General features: G+C 57.3%; 1 protein-coding gene across 2 annotated transcripts in view; it reads right to left on the reverse strand.

The window, feature by feature from the left end:
* Positions 1 to 420: 420 nt before the first annotated feature.
* Positions 421 to 13,045, reverse strand: part of SLC2A9 (solute carrier family 2 member 9) — a 76,049-nt gene continuing 63,424 nt past the window's right edge. Inside the window, exons 11-12 of one of the 2 annotated variants that reach the window (XM_054581937.1) lie at positions 5,148 to 5,275; positions 421 to 731 (exon numbers count right to left, since the gene is read on the reverse strand). In XM_054581937.1, coding sequence (XP_054437912.1) covers positions 495 to 731; positions 5,148 to 5,275 — 365 coding nt within the window. In that variant the 3' untranslated portion in view covers positions 421 to 494. The remainder of the gene's footprint in view (positions 732 to 5,147; positions 5,276 to 13,045) is intronic. The other variant, XM_054581938.1, reaches the window with a different exon arrangement.

The following is a 13,045-nucleotide window of genomic DNA, read 5'->3' on the forward strand; positions in this document are numbered from 1 at the left end:
GGCTGCACCAGCAATTGGAAACAGGCATTTATCAGGTGTGAAGAGCCTTTCAACTGAATTCTGAAAACCTTCACCCAGGACCAAAGCCAATGGTTCATTGAGGGGTTTCAGGATCTGGGCTGGGAGCAGCTCACAGCTGCTTACAGTAGAGCTGGGACTCGAACCGTAGTCAGTGATTTTTCAGCCCTTAAAGTCCTGTGTCAGAATGTATTGATTTCCTCTGAGAGGGCATTCGAGTGCCAGTGCCCCAATTTCATTTTGAAACCACGGGCTAAGACAGGAAGGAGGCAGGCTCTGGGTCTGAACGGAAGGGTGGGGGATCTACTAAAACGTGGGGTGATTCCTTCCAGCTTCCAGGAGCGTTGGAGGGATTCAGCCATGAATAAAGCCCAAATGGTCACAAGGGTTGATTAGCAAAGGTTTATTTTTAAATACATAATAATATTAAATGTGTAGGGGGATCTTTGGTTCTCGGGGGCGGTGAGACCGTCCATTTAGACAGCCCCATTTGGGGCGCTCTTGTCCGGTGTGGGCCTTTCGCCGGTCTTATCGTCCGTGACAGCTGAGCCGATTTTCTCCTGCGGTGGGTTTGCCTTGTTCCTTCTGGCGAATGCCTCGCTGATTTCTGCATGGGTTCTGTTTTTGGTCTCAGGCAGGACAAAATATAAATAGAGAGCACCTGCGAAGCAGATGGTGGCAAAGACCAGGAAGCAGTAGGTGCCCAGACTTTTCTGTGGAAACGCAGAAACAAAAACCATCAATCAGATCATCACTAAACTGGCCGTGAAACTACCTCTGAATGGACTGTTTTCTCTAGTTCCCCATGCATAAGCCAACATTCCTGGAGAGACTGCAGCCCGTGTGAGGCCGGCTCTAGCGGCAAACGTGCCTTCAATCATCTACCTGAGACATCTCACCTGAGGCGTGAATGCATCAGCTTGTAAAGATGCTTGTAAAGAGGAAGTAACATCTTTCATTTTTGAAAAGTAGGCATGTAAAACTGAATCACCATGGAAGCAGAGTGTAATACTGCTTAACATTATCTTAAGTTCATACTTACTGACAACCACATTCTCCCTCCCCCGCAATATACACACGAGAAAAGTGTGATGTCAAAAGGAAGTGAAATTCCTCAGCTCGTGAGAAAAATATGGAGTGTGGACGAAGCCAAGATAACATCATCTTTTCTGAGACGCAGAGGATGTAACTCGCTGATTGGCACTCGGATCCAGCCTTGTACACATAGGGGAGACCAGAAAACGGGGAAGGGTTGAGTGCAGTCATGTATCCTGAATCTGACACCTAATGCTTGGGCTACAACGACCTTGCCACCTGCGCTTGACCTTGAGCTTCTCAATGATGTGGTTACCGCTGGGGCTCTGGTGCGCAGCACAGCACCTGGCTCAGGTCGCTGCTCAGTAAATGCTTGTTAAATAAAAGACTTTATGGGTTCCAGCTGTGAGGGCTGGGACTTTTTCATGCAACAAACATCTATGGACCCAAAGAGAAGGTGACACTATTTTGAATGATACTTTACAAAAAGCAGTATCTTGAATTTAGTCAATTCCGTACTATCCTTTGATGTGACATTTGTTTTTGGAGTATGACACAGGGCTTTATGAGCTTGATCTGTGGGTCACATCCCAGATCCTCTGTCACCGTGACGACCTGGCATTACCTCCAGGATGAGATTGTGTTTAATCCGGGAAGAGACAGGTGCTAATTAAGCCCCTCCTGGCTGCCAGCAATATTATAGACATGACCTCATCTGATCCCCACAGCTACACTGCGATAGAGCCACTTTTATTTCCATCTCAGAGGAGGAAACTGAGGATTAGAGACATCCTGAAACACGTCCAAGGCTACACAGGGGCCAGCGGGAAACGGGGCTCACACCGAGGTCCGCCTGCCCGGGAGCTCACGCCCTCTCCTCCGTTACTTCTCTCCACTTGCTCGCTTGCTGCTGGGTGTGGGGTGGGGGCAGGAAGGGTCTCTGGGGTCCCACAGGGTTCCCCAACAGCAGTTGGGAGGTAGGACATCTTACCCATCTCTTACAGGGGAGAAAATGGAGATCAGGATGGGAGAGTGATTTATTTGTGGTCGCCCAGCTGGTAAGGGCTGCGCCTGGACTTGAACTTTGGCTGATCTGGAGGCCATTGTCTTGCTTCTGTACTGGCCTGCTTTGTGCAAATTCATTCAGTGCCACCGGTCCTGTGACGCACCTGGCACAGAGCTCTAGCGTCACCTTTTTCCTGTCCCCTGTTCTACTTCTGAGGAGCTCGGCGCTGCCCCGCTGCCCCTGAGAGCTGCTGAAGCATCACTACGTCGCGGTGGGTGCGGGAGGGCTGCCCTGAAGCAGCTTTTCTCTCTTTTTTAAAACACACATTTTTCACCAAGGCAGGATTTACATCCAGTGACTTGCGCAGGCCTTAAGTGCTCAGTGTAACGAGTTTGGAAAAAAGCACACGCCCACGCAAGCAACACCTGAGCGAGATGCGCAGCCTCTCCAGCCCTCCAGAAAGGCCCTGGTGCCCGGCCCTCCCCTCCCCCCGCTCACACAGGGTTGGCCACTGTTCTGGCCTCTGTCACCTTGGCCTGTTTCTCCTGCCCCTGCCCCGAATCCGGGTCCCACCAGGCGGCCAGAGTTCTTGTAAAAGCACACAGTGAAGCCTGTCTTAAAATCGCGCCGTGGCTCTGCGGAGTCCCGGGGACAACCCCCCAGGCCCTCTCCTGCCCGGATGCCGTGGGGGATTCGGCCTGGGCCCCCCTGTCCTGCCCAGTCCCCTCGGGCCCTGGGGCGCTCTGCGCCTCTCCCTCCTCCCAGCCAGCCACGCTCCCCGCCCCCTTACTTCCTCAGTCTCAGCTTGAGGGGTCCCTGTGCTGCTCAGCCCAGTGAGGCACCCCTTTTGCCTTCTCCTGTGAAACCTTACTCCCTCTGTCCCCATGAGGGTCAGGTCTGTTCTTTCCTGAAATGTTAGTCAGGACTGTGCCCCTCCTGGGCGCCTCCTGTCCCCCGGGCCCGGCACCAACTGGCGGCTGAGTGAGATGTTCCCTCCCTGCCTCCAGCCCCGAGGAGTAGCACCGGGGACGCCACCGCGGCCAGGGGGCGCTGTGCTTGCTTTCGGACCCCACCGCCCCAGAGCTGCTGCGTCAGCTGTCCCCTCCCTTTGCGTAGGCATTTGGAGCAGGACCCAACGGTTTTCAAGCTGAAAAGAATCCTTTTCCGCCTTCCAGGTTTTATGGCATCACACGGAAGTTTCTGACCAGTGGAACCAGGCAGGCGTCACATTTGCACGTCATTTTCTCTGAACCAGGGTGTGGGCGCCAGAGGCCGAGTGGCCTGCAGACTGTTACAATGAACGGCCCAAGGGACACCCTGACGCTGACCACAGCCCAGGCCCCGGGGAAAAGGCAGCCTGGGGCCGAGGGCAGGGAGACGGTGCCGCGACCCGCCAAGGCGGGAGGCAGCCCACACACCCCACATTTCGCAGGAAGGGGCTGACGGGAGGCCAAGAGGGAAGAAGCAGCGCAGAAGTCCCGCTTGGAGAGGCGACTTGTCCTCAGTTGCTCAGCTGGTTAGGGGCAGCGTCAGCGTCGGGCGCTGAGCATGAATTCCTTCCCGTCCCTTCTCCTCCTCCTGGCGACCCTTCGGTGGCACGGCAGGAAGCGCCCCCTAGGGGAGGAGCTGTGACTGAGGGGGCGACCTTCCCTGAGTACCCCGGGCAGCCCCAAGCTCCGGCCTTGACGCCTCTCTCTGACTCTTTTGGGGGCGCTGCTGCAAAGCACAGGGTGACCAAAGTCAGGCCGCGTTTGACCAGCTGAGCGGCACAGCCAGGGTTCAAGGCCAGCCTCTCTGACCCCAAAGTCTGTGCCGTTTGTCCTGTGTGTCATTTGGGTTGAACACAGTACCTGGCAAGTAAGGACCTTCAAAGCAGCAAACAGGCCTTGAGGCGGCCATTTGCCGAGCCGCTCTGTGCTGGAGCGGCAGGCGGTGTTCCAGGGCCCCCCCCCTGCCTGGGGCCCCCAGACAGAGCCTGGAGGTGGGTGGGCAAGGCAAGTAGCTCCTTTGGAAGTGATCCCGGGAGTGCTGGGAAGGGAGGGACGGGGTGATGAGCTGTCCCGCGCTGCCCAGGACCGAGGGGTTCTCCGTAGGAGCTGCTGCGTTTCGTGCACACCGTGTTGTGGGGCTTCTCATGCTCTGCCCTGCGAAACAGCCCCGGGGCTCCTGCCCGCCCCTGTCCGCTAGCCCGGCTGGAGCCCCCGGGGACCACGCAGGTCTTACGTCAGTGTGGCCCCAGCACCTCACAAAGTGCTTAGCATGTTGTAGATACTTGCCAAGGGTTTACAGAATGAAGGAATGAATGAATGAGTCTTGGGCCCGCCCTCTTGGCCTGTACAGGGGAGCGAGCTCTAAGGACCGGACTTGTAATGATGGACTTGCCCATCCTTCAGGGCCCCGAAACCCATCTCCAGAGGATTCCAGGGAAAGGCCTGATGTCCGCCTGGCAGAGAGGCTGTGAGGACGCCCACACACGCACTGGGCTTTCCTTTCCTACGCTGAGACCTGCCACATGCTCGGCTCGTCCTTCTCACAGCCCCCGTTTCTCACAGAGCCCCCCCCACCGCCTGCTTCCTTGGCCCTGCTGCCCTGACCCCGCGTGGCCCTGCAGAGAGGCCGGGCCCTCCCTCCTGGCTCTTCCAGACCATCCGCCCGTAGCTGGGTGGGCACCCTGCTGAAGGTGAGCCAGCTGGAAAGAGAGAGATCCTCTTCACAACACACTGCTGTTACGCAGTGCATGACTGTATAGGAAATTTGTCTAACACAGTGATGAACATGTAGCAAAAATGATGAGCAGGTTGCCGGTTCGAGATTCTACCAAGGTTTCCTTCCATACCTGCAGCGATGGGAAGCTCTCTCCCTCTGAAGCAGCCCCCCGCATTTAGGGGTCGCTCCCGGAAGGTGTGAGGTGCGGGGCAGGGGGGCAGAAAGAAGGTTAAGGGTATTGGCCAAGGCCCACTTCTCCCTTCCTTGGGCCAACAGATTGCGTTTCCGATTGAGAGAGTCAGCCTCTGCTCTGAGCCACCGCTCACTCAGGGCACTGCTGAATCACGGGGGACCCTGTGGGCAAGCGGCCGGGCAGCCGTACCTGGATGAACGGGAAGAGGAGCCCCACGGCGAAGTTGGAGAGCCAGTTGACGGTGCCCGCCACGATGAAGGCCGCCGGCCGCTGGGATTGCTGGAAGAACTCGCCGGTCAGGACGAAGGGAATGCCGCCTGCAGGCAGAGCCAGGGCACGGGTGTCATCGCTGCGAGGCGGGGGCTGCGCCGCCAGCACCCGCCTCCGCCTCCCGATGCAGGGCGCCCTCTCGGCAAGAGCCCCTCTGCCTGGGTGAGCGATGGCTTCGGGGGCGGGGGCGGGAGTGACAGCCCCACCTCGTAAAGGTGCGAGGACTGTTTGCTGCCCTGCGTCATCCAAGCGAGAGACGCGCCACGCTCACGGCTCCCACATGCCCTCTGAACCCAGCGGTGACCCGCCGCCGCTGAGTACTGTCTGCTTTGCAAGGCCACTGATGCTTACGGAGCACACGGCGTTAGGAATGTGCGTGGTTTCGTCTCTGGAAGAACTGGACCAGGCAGGGACTGGCCACCCAGTTCCTGGGCGAGGGCCCGGGAGCCCAGAGCGGCGGCTGCCCTCACCCAGGGCCTCCCGGCTCCCGAGGGGTAGAGCCAGGATGCAGGCTTGGGACCCTGGCCTCCAGGTCTCAGCTTCTCCTGCCACCCCTTCCCTGCGAGAGGGTGGGTGCCCCTGCCCAACTCGTCAACTTGTGCCCTCTTTATCGCCGCCCCTCGATTGCATGGGTGGAGGCCTCCTGAGTCATCCGGCAGTGGAGTTGTCAGTGAAAATACCATTATCATAGGGGGACACAATTCTTAATTTGAGAGGCTGTCCTGTGTGGGCAGAACTGGATGTTTACCGCCCGGTCCTGAGGCCAGCAGGCCCCCCAGTCACCGTGGCAACCCAGGCTGCTTCTCTGATTTCTAAGTGCCCTCAGGCACCGGGCTGGGCTCATGGCCTCTGAGGTCTGCACCCCCCCGCCATGTTCCCCTCACTGAGACTCAGGGTTGGGCCGGGTGCCCAGACCAGGCCCTGGGGCTCAGCGTGACTGGGGGTCCTGCTGCACCTCCTCCCCTTCTCAGCTGGAGCCCCTCTGCCAGTCAGACCCACCTGTTAGCGTCCCCAGGCAAGACAGGGCGGCAGGGGGAGGGGAGCCCTGGGGAACCTTCACCAGCCCCAGAGTGGCAGCCGCTGGGCTGACTCATTCTATCCACGTTCAATGAATATTGACTGCACTGGGGCTGGTCCCACAGCAGTGGCCAAGAATGACAACGTCCCTGCCCTCATGGGACTCCCTCATCTGATGGGAAAAGATGACTTGTTTGTGGAAAAGGGAGTGAGTGGACGAATCAATGATTACAACCGCAGGAGGCCTGCCGCTCAGGACGATGGGCGCCTGTGTCAGCAGCGGGCAGGAGGGCGCTCGGGCGGGGCCGAGGAGACGTGGCTTCGAGGAGCAGACGCTGCTCGTGACCATGGGGGCAGATCTGGTCCGGAGGAGGGGTGGGAGGGCAGAGCCCCGGAGGGTGAGCGGGATCGGGTCAAGGTCTAGAACAGAGGCCGGCCGGTCTGCCGGCGGAAGGAAGGGACAGAGGACCCGGATGGTGGCCGGGTGGCAGGAGAGGGTTGCTGTTGAAGAAGACCAATGGGGGTTTCAGGTGGCGGCGGAGGCGGTTGGGCAGCGCGGGGGCGGGGAGGGGTGTGGTTGTTCGTGGGCTTGGAGGGTGGCAGCGGGGATGGAAGGGAGGAACGAATTCAGAGACCCTCCACCCCACGGAGGCAAAGCTCGGAGTGCGAGCACTGCACGTGACCACACGCGCGTTCTAGGACAACCAAGGTCACAGAGCGGCCAGCTCGCGCCTGTGCCGCTCCGGAGCTTTCTCCAACCATTGTCATCTCTGTCCCCTGCCACAGCCACGAGCTCTGGACTCCCACTCACTGAGTCGATCAAAAATGACTCAGGACAGACCCGCCCTCGTCCCCGCAAGACAGGCAGGCGGAGAGCGTGTACTTGGCCACTATTTCTTACTTGAACCAAACACTCAGAATTTGATTTTGAAAAGATTGGATGCGCTGCCCCCTACAGAGGAAGAGGCCTCTCTGTATCTTTAAGATATCCGTCAAAACGCGCGAGGACAATGGCTACACACGAAATGTGCTGAAACCAGCCTTCAGGTGACAGAGCGCACACTGCCGCGGTCACAGACGGTGAGCGCCACGCACGCAGCTGCTCCTGTGACGAACCTGCCGGGAGCCTCCCGGTTCAGAGTACGCACGACACCGCGCTTGGAACCGGCGTGCCTGTTACTGGCTGTGTGACCCCTGATGGGCGCCTTATCTCTCTGTGCCTCAGTTTCTCCATCTGTGATATGGACACGAATCACGTAAGCTTTTGGGGAAAGGCACAGGACTTAATAGGTGACACATGGGGACCACACTAAAAGATAGCATTATTCAGATAGGAGGAAAGAGGTGAGGAAGCGAGGAAGGGAGAGGGGGAGAGAGACCTGCCCCAAATCACACAGTAAGAGATGGGGCCATGCGGGTTTGAGTCTTGAGCTTATACTTATTTCAAACCACAAAGTAATGAGAGTGGTTCTTAACCAGGAGTGATTCTGTCCCCAGGGGACATTTGGCAATGCCTGGAGACATTTTTGGTTGTCATGCTAAAACAAGCTGCTACAGGCAGCTCGTGGGGAGAGGCTGGGAGGCTGCACAACATCACACACAATGTGCAGGATTCTCTGGCCCCAAATGCCAGTAGTGCTGTGGTTGAGAAGCCTGTTCTAGAATTTTCTCCAGCAAGGCACGTCATATTTTGAAGTCTGCCTTAATAAGGAAGACATGGAAGGAACTTGAAATTTACCGTGCACTTCCTGTGCCAGGCACGGCACATTGCCGCTAAACAGCCCTTTCTGCCTAGTCAGGTGGAGGCTGTTAGTCTCTGTGAGCCTGAGTGACTTCCCAAGGATGTCACAAGGAACAGGAGTGGTAGCCTGATGTGACCCTACACCCATGCCTCTCCCTTGGTGCCATGTGGCAGGCAGGCTAAGTGTCCTACTTTCCTTACTGAACATAAAAGAGGGCAGCGGATCTGGACGGTCTGCGCAGAGCTGCCTGGCTGGGTGGGCGAGCCAGCGCCAGGTCCCTGCGGGGGCGCGGTGTGCAGAGGTCTGGCCCCGGGGCCCACGCTTTGGCTAGGAGAGCGTTTCAAAGCTCATGGCCCTTGGGCGAGGATGCAGCCGGAGCAGCGAGGCACGGCTGGCCGGGCGCCTCGCCTGGGACACCTCCGCCCCGAGCCAGCGATTTCAGGAGGGTGGGGGAGGCCGTGGGCACAGGGATACGGGCACCAGCCTTTGCTCTGATACTAACTGTAATACGTGGGGCTAAGTACGTCCTCCCTGAGCCCCAGTTTCCTTATCTGTGAAATGGGCGCACTGACCCAACAGGGTGATGGATGATGTAAAAGTGGCTGCCTATTCCTGCTGTACCATTGCCATTACTGTGACTATTTCTAGTGAAAGGCTCACCACAGAGCAGCTCTCTGAGGGCATTTGGGGCACAGTGCCTCTGCTCCGTTATCCACTCCGCAGCCAACGCGATCATTTGAAATAGAAATCAGGTTAGGTCGGCCTCTGATGACAGCCCTCCGATGGCTTCCACTGCCCGGGGGTCCAACAGCGGCACCGACCCGGCCGCCGGGCCTGCCTCCTTCCCACTCCCTGGCTTGAGCTCCCACTGGCCCAGTTGGTCCCTGGCAGCCCCGCGGCTCCCACTCACCCTAGAGCTGCCCTGACCTGCACGCCCCTCGCCACAGGGGCTACTGAGCTCTTGAATGCAGCCAGTCTGAGTCGAGATGTACTCTAAGCATAAACCACACACCAACTCCAAAGACTTGCTATAGAAAAAGAACTTCCAGGTATCCACGCACACATCTTACCTAATGATTACATGTGAAAATGACCATGTTCTGGATATATGGGACCAAGTACAAAATACTATTGAAAGTGGTTTCACCTGTTTCTTTTTTTATTTTTTGAATGTGGCTAAAATTCCACCTGTGGCTTAAGCGATGTCCCCAGTGGGCAGCCTCTCAGGGGCCTGGCCAGGCACGCTCTTGCCTCCGTCACTCCTCTGCCTGGGAGGGTCTCCTTAGGTGCCCGTCTGCAGGGCTCAGCGCCTGACTTGGCGTAGACCTTCGCTCAACCTCCGCCGGCCCTGGGAGGTCTTTCCCTGCAACCTCACTTAAAATGTGGCCCCTGCTGTCCTGTCCCATCCCTCTTCATTTCCTCATCTGGTCCCCTCCTCCCCTTGGGACTTTCGATGACCTGGCTTTATAGTCATATATTTTTTCATTAGGAGCGTAAGCTCTGCGGGGGCTGTCCTAGCAGCTTATGCCAACATCTGGGGCGCAGCTGGGCACTGAGGACCTCATTTAGAGATGCTACAGATACAGGAACGCACAAAACAGATGAAAATCTTCAACGAAGAAAAGAGGCCAAACTATTTGGTCCCTTCCCTGTCCTCAGCTGTGGCGAGAGCCGGGGGGCTTCTTGATCCAGGCTCTTTACTTTTAGTCCCTGTTCTGGGCTGAACTGTGTCCCCCTCAACCTCAATTCGTGTGCTGAAGTCTAACCCCAACACTTTGAAATGTAACTGTATTTGGAGATTGGCTCTATATAGAGGTGATTAAGGTGAATGAGGCCCCTGGCTGGGCCCTATTCAATCTGACTGGTGTCCTTATGAGAACAGGAGAGTAGCACACAGACGCACACAGAGGGGCAGCCACGTGAGGCCAGCGGGAGAAGATGGCCGTCTACATCCCAAGGACAGAGGCCTCAGAAGGGTCCCACCTGCGGACACCTTGATCTCAGACTTCCAACATCCAGAACTGTGAGAAAAAAAATCTGTTGTTCAAGCCACTCAGTTATGGAAGCCTGAGCAGACTGGTACGATCGCTATGCACGTTGAGGACACGAGGTTGGGCTGATCTGGTCCTCCTTCCCTCTTTGTCCCCTTCGCTAACACCCACAGCCCCCACCCCCCATGACACCACCGGCCACCTGGACTCCACGCCCACTTCCCAAATGTGTCCTGCTAGCTCACGCATTTAGGCCGCGGGAAATGCTGTTACTGCTTGGAACGTCTCGCCACCCAAACACCTCCACACCGGAAACTCCGCAGCCTGTCAATATTTGACCTTACATGACCTTGTATGACAAAAGTGACTTTGCAACGGGATTAAGTTAAGGATCTTGAGTGGGGAGATTATTCTGGATCATCCTGTCCAATCCAGTTGGCCCAGTGTAGCCACAGGGTTCTTAAAAAGGGAGGCAGCAGCAGAGAGGAGAGGAGCTGCTACGCACGGTGGCTTTGGGGACCGAGACGGCAGCCACCGCGTGGGAGAGGGCAAGGAAGCCGATGGCCCTGGAGCCAGCAGGCCCAGCCCTGGCCACGCCGCGACTCGGCCTGTGAACGTGATCGTGCCTTCCGGGCTGAGGGGCTGCCAGGGAGCACGTCTCTGTGGCCCTGAGCCACCAGGCGAGTGCGCCTTTGTAACCGCAGCCACAGGAAAGCAGTGCAGCCCCGCCCCCCTCGAGGGGCCCCCCCGCCACCCCCAGCTGCTTCCCGTTCATTCCTCAAGATCAGGGGTCTGTGCATGTTCGCAGGCCTCCCAGCCCTCCTCAGCCGAGGCAACCGCCCCTGGCCTTGAACCCACATTGCGTCCAGTTAGAATGGACATGGCCCGGGGAGCAGGATATTAAAACGGAGGCCGCATCTGGCCTCAGAAGCAAGAAACTCCAGGTCGCCCGGTGGCACGTTTGCAAGAGGAAGGCCAGCAAGCAGGACCGGTTCCCAGCTCCTGAGCCCTTTCCCGTTCTGAGATTAGAAATGGGTGCGACGGTAGGAAGGAGGGGGATTTTGTGGAGATGTGGGCGATTGCTGAGTCTTGAACGCCTCCCCCAGGAGAAGGGGTGCTGCTCCACTCACCTATGGACAGAGGGACCACATACGAACCCTGACGAGCTCAGGGGAGGCCTGTGTGGTGGCCTCACACACTCAGAGGCCGAAAGTAACCACACGGGACGGTCTGAAATGAACGCTTCCTCACTAAAGGCGGTTCATGGCGGGCACTCCTGCCCCAGGCCGAAATGCCCCTTAACAAAGGTCAATCTTTACATCTTAACTGAGCCTGCCTGTTGTCTTTTTTGCATCTATGATGACATACCTGATATAGCTTTGCGATATCAGAGTAACTTCCTTTTTTGCTGACCCCTCACGGCGCCAGGGCAGAGACCACAAAGCCCCTCATTGTTGTCGGTATTGACTTAACTGTTAACTGTTAACTAACGTGTACCCGCCTAGGGAAAGAAGTGGGTGCCTATTCCTTTTTTCTTTTCATCCAACCCCAGAAATGTCCCCTGCTTTGCTTTCTCCGCCTCCCTAACCTGTCACTGCTGGATTTCCTGGAACCCCCTTCTGTCTTCCCTTTTGACTTTGCTGTATGAAATAAATGGCAAAACTGCCACTTCCCAGAGCATTTTCTCAATCTGTTGAGATTTTCTTCCTGGCCATGGTCGTCAGTTTGGCTCAAATAAACTCATAAAATTCCCTATAGGTTTCAACGTTTCTTATGCGGCCGCACCCCATCTCGTAATCCCTGGGGCGTGTGAATGTTGCTTCATATGGCAAAAGATGTGGTTAACTTTGGAAACTTGAGAGGAGGCGCTGATCCTGGGTGACCAGCCTGGGGCCTGAATGCCCCATTAAAAAAAGAGGCAGAGGGACTCTGGGACGCGCAGAGGGGAAAGCGATTTGAAGACAGACACGGTGTGGTGTAGCCACAGGTCAGGGACGCCTCCAGGGAGAGGCAGGGACAGCTTCTCCCCGGAGCCTCTGCACGGGCGTGGCCCTGCCCACACCTTGCTGTCAGACCTTCGGGCTCCGGACTGGCGAGAGAGTGCATTTCTGTCCCGTGAAGCCTCCGGTCTGGGGGGCTTTGACGTAGCAGCCACGGGACATGGACACACTCAGACAACCAGCTCTCACTGTCTCATTGCTTGCAAGGAGCAGTGACATGACACATTCCTCTGCCCGTTCCCGGACAGCCCCAGGCACAGCTGCGAGGGAGGCAGCTGCTGGCTGATGCCACAGGAGAGTCCTAGGAGCTGGGCGCTGGCCCCTGACCCCAGGGCCTGCACAGGCAGAGGTTCGGACCCTTGCGTGTTTCTGCTGAAGACCCTGGCTTCTCCCAGAAGCACCGGACAGCTCCCTGTCGGCCCTAGAACAGCGTTTACAGGATTGCTTCTGAGGGATGGTCCTTTCTGGAGAGGATCTGCAGAAAGTTGTAACGAACACTGCTCTATTTTCATATTCCCGCCTCAGGAGATAAGCTCACTCGTGAACTCTGCCTTCGGCGTGGGAAAGAGATAAGAAGGAAAACTAAGCACAACCAGAGGGAGGGTGGCAGGAAAGCTGAGACTTCAGAACTGGGGAGACGCGGGTTCGCATCCCGCCTGGGCCAGCTGGTGCCCTGTGGTGCGGGGGCTGGGCGGGCTCCCTGGTGCCCAGGCGTCCTCACAGGGGAAGGGGATAGGCCCTCTCCTCCGAGCAGGTTACGGGGATCGGGTGAGTGGCCAAGGACCCAGCGCTGCCCAGGTGCTCAGCTTACAGAAGAGAATCCTATTAATTTTTAAAGCTCCCTTGGTCTTCCCGAGTGAGCAGAACGGGCACCAGAAGCTCCGGGGCAGCCGCCACGCATCTGTTTGGTGTTAAGTGTTAGATGAGGCAAAGCTCTCACTCCCAAAGCCCTCTGGCCCTGCCTCTCCAGCTGCCTGGGGGCAAGGGCATTTTTTCTGCTAACTTCGCAGCCCGTGTGAGGGTCCTGGGGCCGCCGTAACAAATCGCTACAGACACGATGACGTCAA

Source organism: Pteronotus mesoamericanus, unplaced genomic scaffold, assembly GCF_021234165.1.
Source record: "Pteronotus mesoamericanus isolate MK-2021 breed Mesoamerican mustached bat unplaced genomic scaffold, CSHL_Meso_final contig_68, whole genome shotgun sequence".
Taxonomy (NCBI): domain Eukaryota; kingdom Metazoa; phylum Chordata; class Mammalia; order Chiroptera; family Mormoopidae; genus Pteronotus; species Pteronotus mesoamericanus.